The sequence below is a fragment of the Ornithodoros turicata genome, chromosome 8, assembly GCF_037126465.1.
Source record: "Ornithodoros turicata isolate Travis chromosome 8, ASM3712646v1, whole genome shotgun sequence".
In the NCBI taxonomy this organism is placed as follows: Eukaryota; Metazoa; Arthropoda; class Arachnida; order Ixodida; family Argasidae; genus Ornithodoros; species Ornithodoros turicata.
In genome coordinates, this window is record NC_088208.1 from 29,996,526 (window position 1) to 30,008,589 (window position 12,064).

At 43.9% G+C, this 12,064-nt stretch overlaps 1 protein-coding gene across 1 annotated transcript; it reads left to right on the top strand.

Annotated features, from left to right (window-relative positions):
• The first annotated feature begins 579 nt into the window (after positions 1 to 579).
• Positions 580 to 10,858, top strand: LOC135366913 (ORM1-like protein 3). The gene is made up of 4 exons (XM_064599900.1): positions 580 to 819; positions 2,744 to 2,945; positions 5,068 to 5,219; positions 10,602 to 10,858. Exons 2-4 carry the CDS (start codon positions 2,772 to 2,774, stop codon positions 10,735 to 10,737), a joined length of 462 nt encoding a protein of 153 aa, XP_064455970.1. The 5' UTR covers positions 580 to 819; positions 2,744 to 2,771; the 3' UTR covers positions 10,738 to 10,858.
• Positions 10,859 to 12,064: the final 1,206 nt, after the last annotated feature.

The window sequence follows — 12,064 nt, forward strand, 5'->3', positions numbered from 1 at the left end:
GGATTGCGGCTCGTTTTCATGGCCATGGCCGCTGATATCGCGGCTGTGATTCGGAGTTGATTGTGGCAGTCATGGTGGTAGTTGATGCGACTTTGTAGAAGTTACGGACCATATCAAGCAGCAGCAGCACCATAGAAGTTGGGAACTAACAAGCGTTTCTGCTGGGCAAGCGATAAGCGACTGCTGCGAGAAATGAACTCGAGAATATGCCTGTGGACCTGCGGAAACTGTTTACACAATGATTATGAAATTGTCTTTTCGGAAGTTAATTTACTCATAATTTGATACAGAGGAAATGGTGACCTGAAGCTCCGAAATTCTGACCGACCATCACGTCGTGCTTTCACGAACTTCGGTTCCATGCGATAGTTTACCCCAACTCAACGGCAAAAAGAAAAGAAAATAGAAATTATCGGGCTGGAACCGCCTAGCTCACAAAGTTGTCCGGTGGACGCTCCCAGACAATCACTCAGCCGATTTACCCACAAAGCGTATTTACCTGCCATCAAAACGGGCCTTACAGTGGCGCCGCACAGCGTGCGCTTTTCATTTGACAAAAAGCGCGCGCGCTACGTCAACGTCAACGCCGCCTGTCGTCCAGCAGCTGATGCTTCCGTTAGATCCGTTGTCTATGCGAGTTGCTTCCAATCATCGGTCTATCTTTCTTTCCCAGTGATATTATTTCTGTGGATTCCCAGTGCTGTATGCTAAAAGCGAATCGCTCGTTGTCGTTCTTGGACGGTATGCTTCGTGCGTAGTTGCTTAGTGTTGACGAAAGACTTGTGTAGCAGCTGTCGTCTCCAGACAACGCATAAACAGGTAAGTGCGTTGCGCATTCCATTAGCGTCTTGAAGACGATTGAACAGTAGGCATTGATTTGACACTTCAAAAAGCAGAGAAAAAGCTTGTTCCGCAACTGGCTAGTAAAGGCATGAAATGCTTGAGAAGCTAATTACAGTGCACATAGTCTGTTGTACAAGTGAACATGAAGCAGGAAAGGACCAGGCTGGGCTTCCTTGTGCGACGAAATTGGGACAAACGCAGCGACAACAAAGCATCGCAAGCTGAAGATGTACAGGAGCAGCTTCCGATTTTACCACCACGCGAAATACTCGAGTGTGGATTCAAGTCACGTGCTTGATATCATGTGAAGAAACATCGAACCAAGATAAAGTTACGCAGCGAGTTCAGTTATATAGTTCTGTCTTGCAATCGTCTGGACCGCCTGGCGAGAAAGTGGAAATCGAAGCGTCGACGTGAAATATGGACACTTCCACGACAAAAAGTTTCTGCAGCAACCAACACACGACCAACAAACACAATGATGAACAGCACATTTTTTGTAACTGCTCATCACATCCTTGCAGGTTTCAATTTCGTCAATTTTACATGTTTGTGTCCCCAAGTGAAAGCACTGTCGTGTTGTTTGTGTGCCCAGTATAAGAACTTGTATGTTCCCATCCGAGGAGAGAATGACATAATGAGACAAATATGGGCAATACATTCACATGATGTCATACAGATTTCTCATTGGTCTTTTGCATCATGATTGGCTTCCTAAAAACAAGTACCACAAGCTGCTGTCTTACACAAAGCCATTTGAAGGTATGTGTGAGCTACTGCATCTTTTATATATTTTTTAATTTTTATTTTATTTAAGTGGGATGTGTTGTGCAACTACAAGTAAGGGTCCCTGGTTCATGCCCAGGTTTCAGCACCAAAATAATGTGTTGGGAAAAGGCCAAGAACCCGAAAGGACGCTATAATGCGGAAGAGCTACAATGCCGAGAACAACTAATGTAACGAACGAACAGTACAGGGTGTGTGCAGATAAACTCCAGTGGCTCTCAGGTACGTGTACAAATATCGCTGAAGTTTATCTGCACACACCCTGTACATGCGTGACAGGAGGAGGTGCCCACACTCTGAGGCTATTCCTTTCTTCCTCCTTTTCTTTTTCAAAAACATGTTTGGTCATTCTTTGCGCAAGCAAGAGAAACCAAATTTGATCTCCATGCAGTGTAGTTTGTCTTCTCTGTGTGATCTTTGTGACTAATAACATCGATAATAATGCTTCTTTACTTAATACTCCACCTCAAGATTTGCCTACCACAAGGTCTTTTTCTAAAATACATAACAATAAATTGTTGGTTGTATGTTGAATGTGCAGTGTTAATTGAATTACCAGCGTACGCAAGGGCTCCTATATCTTTGCACCAGGCATTGGCACGCACGTTAAGCAAATGATGCAGGAGTATAATGCCAGTATCAGTATGTAACTCAGTATGCATGTTCTGTATCTCTGTAAGTCGTGTGTGCCTTCCAGTACAATACATAAGGGTGCATGTGCACAACACAGCAAAGGAACTTCAGTCCCTTATATGCTTTCGATTGTTTTGCTTTGGGGCCTCGTAATTTACTTCATTTATGTTCGGGAGCCAAGCCTTAGATACAGAATCAAGAATGTCGATACCAAAGGTGCACATGCTTTCACGCATTTAGAACACCCGTTTGGAATGAAGAATACCTGGGGAGTTAATCTGCACAATGGAAACACGAGAACTCTGATCAGGTTATTGATGACTAGCACGGCAGGGTCAAAGATCGTACGATCAATCACTCTCTGCTCGCAGTCACGTGTCTATCATATGAGCTACAAAAGGCATTCTAAATCGTACTTGCGTATCAGCTTCTGGACTGTGATTATGACTTCAGTCATTTGTTTTTAACATTCTCTCCTCAGTGAAGCTAGCAGAAAGAAGCGTCCAGCCATGATGCTAGGCGGAAGCCCCGGAGAGGTGAATCCCAATGGGTCGTGGCTCAACAGCAGGTTTATCTGGCTCACGTATGGCTTGGGCATACTCCTACTTCACTTGGTCATCCTCAGCTTCCCATTTTTGAGCGTCGCCTGGGCGTGGACCCTAACCAATGTTTTGCACAATGTCGTAAGTAGAAGTTTTTCGTAGCTATCGACAGAATGTGGCTTAATAACGTATACAGTCAACCCTCGACTTATGAACACCCTCGGTTGTCCGAAAAATCGTTCATAAATCGAGGGATTCATAAATCGAAAATTCCTTTAAGTGAGTGCTACCGAGCAAATGGAACAGTATTTCCGAGTTGGTATTGTGTTTATAATGCAATATATTGTGTAATTTTGCTTTCGACCATGCCTTCTGCTGTATCAATCTCACAAAGCACAGATGTTAGCGCATTCACACTCTGTTTATTATGCAATACTAAATAGTTTAATTTTGCTTTGGACGATGCCTTCCGCTGTGTCAATCTTGGAAAGAGGAGATGTCAGCACGTTCGCGCTCAACTGGTCTCGGATTTCCTCTGAGGTTTTTAACCTATGTTTATTAATCTCCGGGTGACAGCGGACACCTTATTCATGAATTGAGGTCAGGAACACTTCTGCAAAAACCCATTTGTTGTTCAAATTTCGAGGGGTTAAGAACCGAGGGTGCAATACCTCGAAAACGTTTTGTCTGTTCAGGCGTCATTCATAAGACCACGAATAATCCCTTTGAAGGTTTTTGTTGGCCTCGGAACGATCCGTTTATAAATTGAGGGCAAAACCGCTGGGCAACTCCTAGTTCGTTCCCAGAAATTCCATTCATTATTCGAATATCGAGGTTCATAAAACGAGGGGAAAATGCATGTAAAAGGTTTGGTTCCTCGTGCTAGTGTTCAAAAAACGAGGGAATTCATAAACCGAAGGTTCATAAATCGAGGGTTGACTGTATGTATATGTGTGGGGACACTGCGATGCTGACTGTCTGGGGGCATACTGTGTACACAATTTCTCCGTCCACTGTAAATGAGGTTCCTCTTCGACAAGGTGTGCCAGCATTTTTGTTTTTGTTTGTTTTAGTTCAGTTATTTTACAACCACAAAAGCACTGTTGACTTTGAGCATGTTCCCTGCTTTTGTAGGAACTGATTGTGCTCAGAAGCAGATTGACAGCCTGGAATAATAGGTAGCGGAGCATGAGGGGACAGCAGTTCTGTCGGGAAGCCAGAAGTGATAAACATGCACTCTGTGTATGGCTCACTTGTAATTCCGTTCATACACAATGTGATTGGAATCTGATCAAGCTCAACTAGCATTGGCATAGCAATTTTTATTCCAATATAGCCTTTAAAAAACACTTCAGACTTCAGCCGCTGAACAATTGCTGTTACAGACAAATATGAAGTTTTGTTGCAGGCTTTTTGTTGCACTTTCTGCAGATGTCACCTTGAGCTAGGCAGCAAGAGTCACATGCTAAGGGATCCCTAGGCTTGCATCTGTAAAAGGGATGCTTGCCGCTTTTCAGCTTTTTTTGTAGGCTGCTGCTTATTAACTGCTGCTGCTTTGACGTGGTTCGGTAATGGTGCTGATAGTGTTCAACATTCCGGCATGGTTTGTTCCACTTGAGGGTTAGTTGCAGCTCTTGAAGTCGGCTCCAGGTCAGGTTCCATCAGTAAGGGATCACAAACTTCCTCAACAAGTCCTGTTTAATGCTGGCATAAAAAGTGAAGCAAGCTTGATTACTGTCATAGGACGAAAGCTCAGTGTGTATGGGTGTGTCATATCCAGAAGCGAGCATCCGCAAATTGTGTTCTGCTTGATGCTACCAGTATTTAGTGGCGCATTTTGTTGAGTGAGGATTAAAATCACCTGAATTGTAGTGTCCCTGCACTATGTAGGCATTCAGGTTGTTTTCCTTTGCATGCTGAGACAGAAGTTAAGTTTCATATTGTAGCTCAAGGAGCAGCTGTACATTTCGTGTGTAGGCACAACTTTTGGAGCCATTCTTGTTTCGGTTGCATCTTTTTTTCCTTCCGATTTGGCAACACGGGACCACTGAGGAAGATTTAAGTATAGTATAGAAGTAATTTAAGTATAGAAGTAAGTATTTAATATTTTAAGATTTAAGTATTTAAGTATAGAAGTAATCACCCATGTTGGAACTAAGAATTAAAAGAAAAAGAGAGAGAGAACGGAATGGGCATACTCGAAAGCTCGAAACATTGATCTGTCCTGTCCTCTCACAATGTGTCACGTTTCTTTATCTTACAGGCAATGTTCTTTTACCTCCACACACTTAAAGGCACGCCTTGGCAAACAGCAGACCAAGGGAAGTTGCGATACCTCACACAGTGGGAGCAGATTGATAATGAGATGCAGTTCACCGCTACAAGGAAGTTCCTCACTGTGGTGCCTATCGTATTGTAAGTCCCTTCGAAATTTTTCTACCCAGAAGTTGACATTGGGTGCGTTAAGTGGCTGCTCCGGAGCACGAGTGTTTGGCACTCCTACCGTTAAGTGGCTACGCTCGTGCTCAGAGTTTAGTATTGGAGCGAGCTCTTCGCACCCCAGCTTTGGGAGGGCGCACGAAAAAGCGGTGCCGTGCTCCATCACATGACCTATTCCCTCCTCTCCACGAAAGCGAAGAAAGGAGCGTGGGGCGGCAGCAGAGTAGAGAGAGTAGAAAAAAGAGAAAGGGAATAGCAGCAGCACATCGAGCGTGTTCCACCGTCCGTAGCTGTTCCGCCGTAGACGCAGCGAGCATCCAAGTGCCGTTTAATAGCTGCTCCAGGAGCACGAAACTCGGAGCGCCAGAGAAGGAGTAGGAGACCAGCTACTTAACGCACCCATTGTCTTGTGAACTCACCCCACCCTGAATGCAGACTCAGCCGTTGTTCGCACATGCACAAGGACAGTGGAACCGAGGTTGGCAACACAAATGGACATGATAACAGACACTTGAGCCCCTAATGCTGAGAGAACACGCATAATGTATGTACATAGTTCATGGCAGTCAGTGTGTACCACGTGGTTCCCACTGGTCGTTGGAACCCTTGAATAACCTGAAACTCGAAAATGCTGTTTTCAAGGTCAGGAAAGCCTCGGAATTTTCCTTTTTTTTTTTGCGTCTTTTTTATTTTTTATTCTTGCAGAGCTGCAGTGCAGATTCTGCTTATTCTGAGTCAGAACTATAGTTTGGAAACCACAGGAGTCATCACTTATTTCAGTAACAATCAGTAGCAGAAACCAGAAGAATTCGTCAGCCTTTTTTTTTTCTATCATGTGATTTTTAATATTCAGTAAATCTTCAGTCACGTTTGTGAATGGATCATTGTTGCGCAGTCCCCACGTATTCTGTCGTCTGATACCTCTAGTTGCAACATATTGTCGTGAAATATTAAACCTTGGCCACAAATCGTGTTTTACATCCTGGGCAAAATGGAGGCCGAGCCTTAAAAGGTCCTTAAAGGACCCCTGAATTTTTTGTTCCAAAATTGACTGGGAGCCGTGGTACCAGAACCAGACACGGTAGCTGACAAGAGGTCCATGCAGATGTTGTGTGGTCAGTAATATTTTGGAGCAGACATCTGAAATGTCCAAACTTTATTCCTGGTGCTGGCACATATTGACTTTCTTGTTAATTACATAACTTTTCATTTCTTTGATGATTACAAAGTGCTACTCAGTGAAGCTCCAAGTTATAAAATGCAACAGGCAAGTAATAACAACAGAGAAGGTGGTTGGAAACTGAAATGGGGGTGGGTAAACAGCGTAGGAACGAAGTTGAGTCTGGGAGCTGTAACCTTCGAAGAGCTCCAGGGAATAGTGGCTGGCACTAAAGCCACTGCAATGGTGGAATTAAATGTGTATGTGGTAGGGTATGTTCACCCTTGAGTCTGAAATTCTTAAAAGAAAAAAGTTTTAGTGTGCGTCACCTTTATTAGCGTGGGATTATTATGATGCAACAACACAGAACGTGCCTCGTTGAGCGCAGCAAATATTGTGTTCTAATATTTTCAAGACTGAGCGGTCTCCTTTGGTCTCCTTTTGCACGACGCTGGCAAGCAGCATCAATCTAATAAAGTACTGGTCTGCTTGGTATTAGCACACGCTTCTCAGCTTCCTACCTGTAAATGTCATTTGGCATAATTCCAGCAGCAGAACCTACCCCTTCCACCATCTCGGGGTCATATGGTAGGTGGTAGGCGTTTTAGAGCTCTGTCGTCAGCGAAGTGCACATGCTCCAACATTCCATTTAAAAAGCAAGATGTGCCTAGTGAGGACTCATCTGTAAGATTTCAATCATGCATTGTTCGATTTCATTTTGGAATTAAGGACATTAGATGACATTCAGTGTGGTATGTGCAGGGTTGCCGAATCATAGGAGTAATTAATTTTTTTACATATTTGAAAAGTATTTTTCAGACTTCCAGAGAATTCAGTGTTCTTCATTGTTTTAATTTTTTACAACCGAGTTAAAGTCAGAGAAGAATGACAGCTGTAATGCAGCATACACACATAAAGAATGAGAAGCTGCCTAGCAAAAGTGCCTACTGTTATGCAGCAAAATTTGCAGACGACATCTGCCTCCCAATCATCTGGCAACATGAACGTCTCGGAATCCAGACATTCCTCGACACAGTCACAACGCAGCTTCTTGCGTCCCATCTTGCTGTCTGCATTGCAACAACTCGATGCCCTTTCAGGAAGATAATCTGTGTGTCATTATCTGCTCCCTTGTCCACTTTGAGGAGGATGAGATGCATGGTACACAGAAAAGGGGAAGGTAAATCCACAGGCACAGGACGTTTTCTAAGTACACCCGGGAAAATAGCCAAAATGAGCTCAAAATGCTCTTTTGTCAAGTAGAGTCACTGAATAGGATGCCCGATCTCTCGACACCAAACGAAACTAACCTCAACAAGCCGTCCATCAGAGCAAGGCTAAAGGCCCTAGGTTTCAGTGATTCCGCAAAATTTCGCAGAATTGAGCCTGTCTCGTGGAACCTGCTGTTTCCTTCGTAATAGTGTGTTTTTTGCGGAATATTCAATATGTTACAGAATTATGTAAGGATTCCAATCGATCTGCGACGTTTTCGGGAGTCAAACCTAATCAGCTGCAACTGTGGCATCTGATGTGACTGATGCTGCTGGCAGTTACACGGCTGAACATGTCACGACTAAAGAAAATATAACGACAGGTATGCCCAGAGAGAAATTTGTCGAATTTTCTTTGCGCACTGAAAAGTTACGAAAGGCTGGAGAAGTGCGCGGGATGGCGCACTAAGCAATCTTGATAGAATGCTGCAACATTTTATTTTATTTTTTTTGCTTGTTTTCTCTTGCTCGCGGAATCCCGCGGGAATGTTAATTTTCCATCACAGAAAGCTAAGGGCTATAGAAAGCATGGCTTTACTTGCGGAACTCTCAGTTTTTGGAACCCCAAAAGCAGCCTTTTAGGGATAAATCCGAATTGCTTTAAATTTTACCGGTGCATGTTTTTTTTTTAAAAAAAACTTTTTCTGATAAGTCCGAAATTCAGGAACTCTAGTCATGGTTCTCCATGACTATCGGTAGAGGTGAGTGTGGATAATATTGCTGTATGCGTGTCCACGTGGTACATGTAAGATGTGAGCCGCGAATGTAAGCCGTGCGTGAGCGTGCGTGAGCGTGAGCCGGCGCATGTAAGATGTGAGCGCACTCACCCTAGTTGAAGCATGTATACCCCGGATGTCCACACCCGCACGGATATTGAAGGTACCTCACATCTGCAAGAACCCTTTGTATCTGGAATCCTATGTATTCAGTGACATCTAGTCCAGTAATCGGACTATCTGGTACTGGTCCATAGCAGTCACGCACAGGGACATTACCTGTTCTTGATTTTTCAGCAGTAGGACTCTTAGCTCCCAGAGCAATGTTCCTGGTCTTTTGTTTAGAAAGTTTGTGAGTATGGCATTCAGCATGGAGATGTATCCTTGTATCCTTGGCATCACAGTTTAAGATGCGTGTTGATAATGTTGATAATGTTGGCAGGGACAGCAGCTAATCGGCAAAAGCAATTTGCAGTTTGGTTTCATCCCCCTGTGTCATGTACCGCTGGGCATAGCTGGTGCACAAGAAAGCAACCAAAGAGTTATAGCAGGTGGACACTTTGTACTGTGGGGTGGCAGTGGGTGCTAGGTGCAATTAAGGCATCAAGGTGGAGACATGGTTGATACAAGTAGTGTCTGAAAATGAAGTTCTGATTCGCTGTTTAAAAGCATGAAAGGAGCACAAACAGAAACAAACAGAACTTATACTTTCTGGATAGGCCTTGTGGTGTATGTTGGCAGGCTAAACCATGACCATATATATGACGCACGAAGGTGAAGCACAAAGCAACAATTGCAATGATTCATTGTCATCACTACTGCCATAATCACTTCTTCACGAGTGGGGAACACTTCAAAAAGGTTTCTGAACTGAGCGTAACCAGGACAGAACCAATATGGTGGTGAACCCAAACTGAACTCGGAAAGCTGGTGGTCCAACACAACTATTACTGACTGACCCGTTGTTAAAGAATGTGGAGCTTTGCTGACGGAACAGATTAACAGGACTTAACCTGTAGACACACAACCTAAAGGAGCAATGAAGTGACATTTAAAGGGGCACTGTGGTGACCACAAGCTTTTTATTTCTAGTTTTCGCCGTGGAGTGTTCTGCAAAGAACAGAATGAGCTCCGGCGAAAGAACGACTGCTGGTGACTTATAAAGCGAGCGCAAGGCCTCTGTTCCGCGCACTTATAAAAAATGTTCCATTCATGAAGAGAGCGTGGGAACGTCATGATGTAACGTGGTCTCTGGGCACGTGACTCGGGACGTAGAGCGGCACAGCTCAAGCTTTAATAGCTTTAATATGACTCGAAACCCTGTTTCATTCGTTGAGCATTCATCATTCAGCATTCTCCATTCAGCATTTCATCAGGAGTCACCATGTAAGATATTTTTGCTGTGTGGTGTATCGTTGCCGCACAATCAAATTTGCAAAAACTGTCGGAGAAGAGCAGCCGTAGACGGCTGCCACGATCCTCGGTTGACGTTGCCGAGTCCCCGTGTGTTTCTTCTTTATTTCTTTCTACTCAGCGTATACCCACTTGAGCCGTGCGGGTCAACATCACGAGTCACGTGACCACATCGTGACGTGCCTTCCCGCATTTTCCGATTCGCTCCTTCCAAGAGTGGAGGATTTTTTAAGAGGACAGTTTGCTCTGCAAGCATCGATTCAATGATTTCTGTTGCAGATGGTAGTGTGTTTCTGACTCTAATAGGTCCGTGCATTAGTTTCCTGCATCTCGAGCGGTATGTTTTATATCTGCAGTACAGAATTTTTTAAACATTTCGAACTAAAGGGATTGACGGGGAGTTGTTCATTGTCTATTGCACACGTGCAGCACGTTTTTTCCCGCTTTCGTTAGGAAGCGTCGTGCAACATTTTGTCCCAATATTGGCGAGACCGGCCCAAGCTTGGACCAATATTGGCCCGGCATTGCCAATATTGGTCCAGTATTGGGAAAAGATGTTGTGCTGCTTGGGTGAACTATCCCTTTAAAGGCGTGCGGAACAGAGGCATCATGCCCCCATCATTCTTTTACAGGAGCTCATTCTATATGTTGCAGAACATGCCACACAAAGCAACCTCACCTCAGTGTCCGTTTTAAGTCTCTGTATGGAATACCTACGCGATCAAGTACGCATGAAAGTAATGCCTAATAAAGTTGGTGCACAATTCTTTACTGAGCAAACTTTGATTTTGTCTTACAGGTTCTTTCTGACAAGCTTCTACACAAAGTATGATTCTGTCCACTTTGCACTCAACTTCTCTTCACTCCTGTTTGTCCTCTTGCCAAAGCTGCCACAGTTTCATAAGGTCCGCCTGTTTGGCATCAACAAATACTGACACTGCCCTTACCTCAGATGCCATGCCCCTCTTTGCCCAAACTATGTACATACTCTTGAGGTCTGTTGTGTAAGACACCACTTCTAGAGAGAGAGAGAGAGAATAAAACATGTACTATGTATATTGGAACTGTGTCAGTCTGTACATGCTCCTGCATGAAATGGCCTGGAGTTCTAAGCTGAACTCTAGTTTTTAGCCTTACAGGGCAAGCATTTTTTTTATGCGAATGATGCTTACAATGGTAATGCACGTTTGTGTAAGTATATGTTTAATTTGTAGCAAATGCTCGTAAACTTGATGACCTCGAAGTCCTGTTTGCTCTGAAGTACTTGTGTGTCCATAGAACAAACATACTCACAAACTGCAGCTCATGCATCAAGAAATAAGGCACAATACGCTACGTGTACTTGTATTGTCCCCATGGCTGGACAAAATATTTCGAACCGGCCACCATGTGGGTAGCTCGACTTTCTGTGTGGCAGTTGAAATAGGGTGGCACTAGGGTGAGTCGACTTAAGTCGACTGGCACTCCTAGTGCAGAGCAAATAGGGTTGCCATTCAGGGTTGGTGCAGGTAATGGGGGTCATGAAATATATGGGCTGAAAGAATGAGATCAAAAGGAAGAGGAGAATGAGCAGAGAATTGTTTGAGGGAAACAGCGAATAGGAGATGGTCAAAGAGAAGAAGCACTCATTCAGCAGAGCGCAGAGGAGCTCCACTCTGCTCTCCACTCTTTAGACTCTGTGTTACAATGCAAATAGAAAACAAGATTTGGAAGTGGATTAGGACCCGCTGTGAATTCCTTCTAGGGGCTTAGGGAATCTGCTGAAACTTCTCTGAGAAATGCGTACGGTGGTACGAAAAATATTGCCTTTCAACCGGAAATCGGGATGGGCTACAAATACCGGCCGGATGGCTACTATAGGAGTGCAGAGTACACATATTGTGCAACAATTAGTGTGGCACAATAGTTAAGACCCGGACCGCAGACATTGTCTGTCACTGTGCTGAGCAGCCCACGCGTGTCAAGTTGTGACGACCCACAGTGCATCATTCCCAGTAAGTTTCTACGGCCAGTTTGGCCCTAATTTTTCCTTCGTTCTTAGTGTATGAGCTGTAATTTTTGCCTCTGTTTCATTCCATTAGAGGTATTGTAGTGCTCTTTATGTTGCAGGTGTGTTGCAGTTAAGTGACAATAAAATATTCTTCATTGTTATGTGTTGCCAAAAAAGTGCATAGAACTTACTGCTGCTTACGTTGTGAACTTGTTTTCATTCAATGATACACTTAGATGACTTATTTAAATTGTTAGCACAGGAGAGAAGGG

What these genes read in the sequence shown, in the direction of transcription:
- LOC135366913 (XM_064599900.1), top strand. Translation starts at nt 2,772, where the DNA reads ATGATGCTAGGCGGAAGCCCCGGAGAGGTGAATCCCAATGGGTCGTGG. An exon ending in CCAATGTTTTGCACAATGTC is followed by an intron (nt 2,946 to 5,067) that starts GTAAGTAGAAGT and finishes TTTATCTTACAG; the next exon opens with GCAATGTTCTTTTACCTCCA. An exon ending in ACTGTGGTGCCTATCGTATT is followed by an intron (nt 5,220 to 10,601) that starts GTAAGTCCCTTC and finishes TTTGTCTTACAG; the next exon opens with GTTCTTTCTGACAAGCTTCT.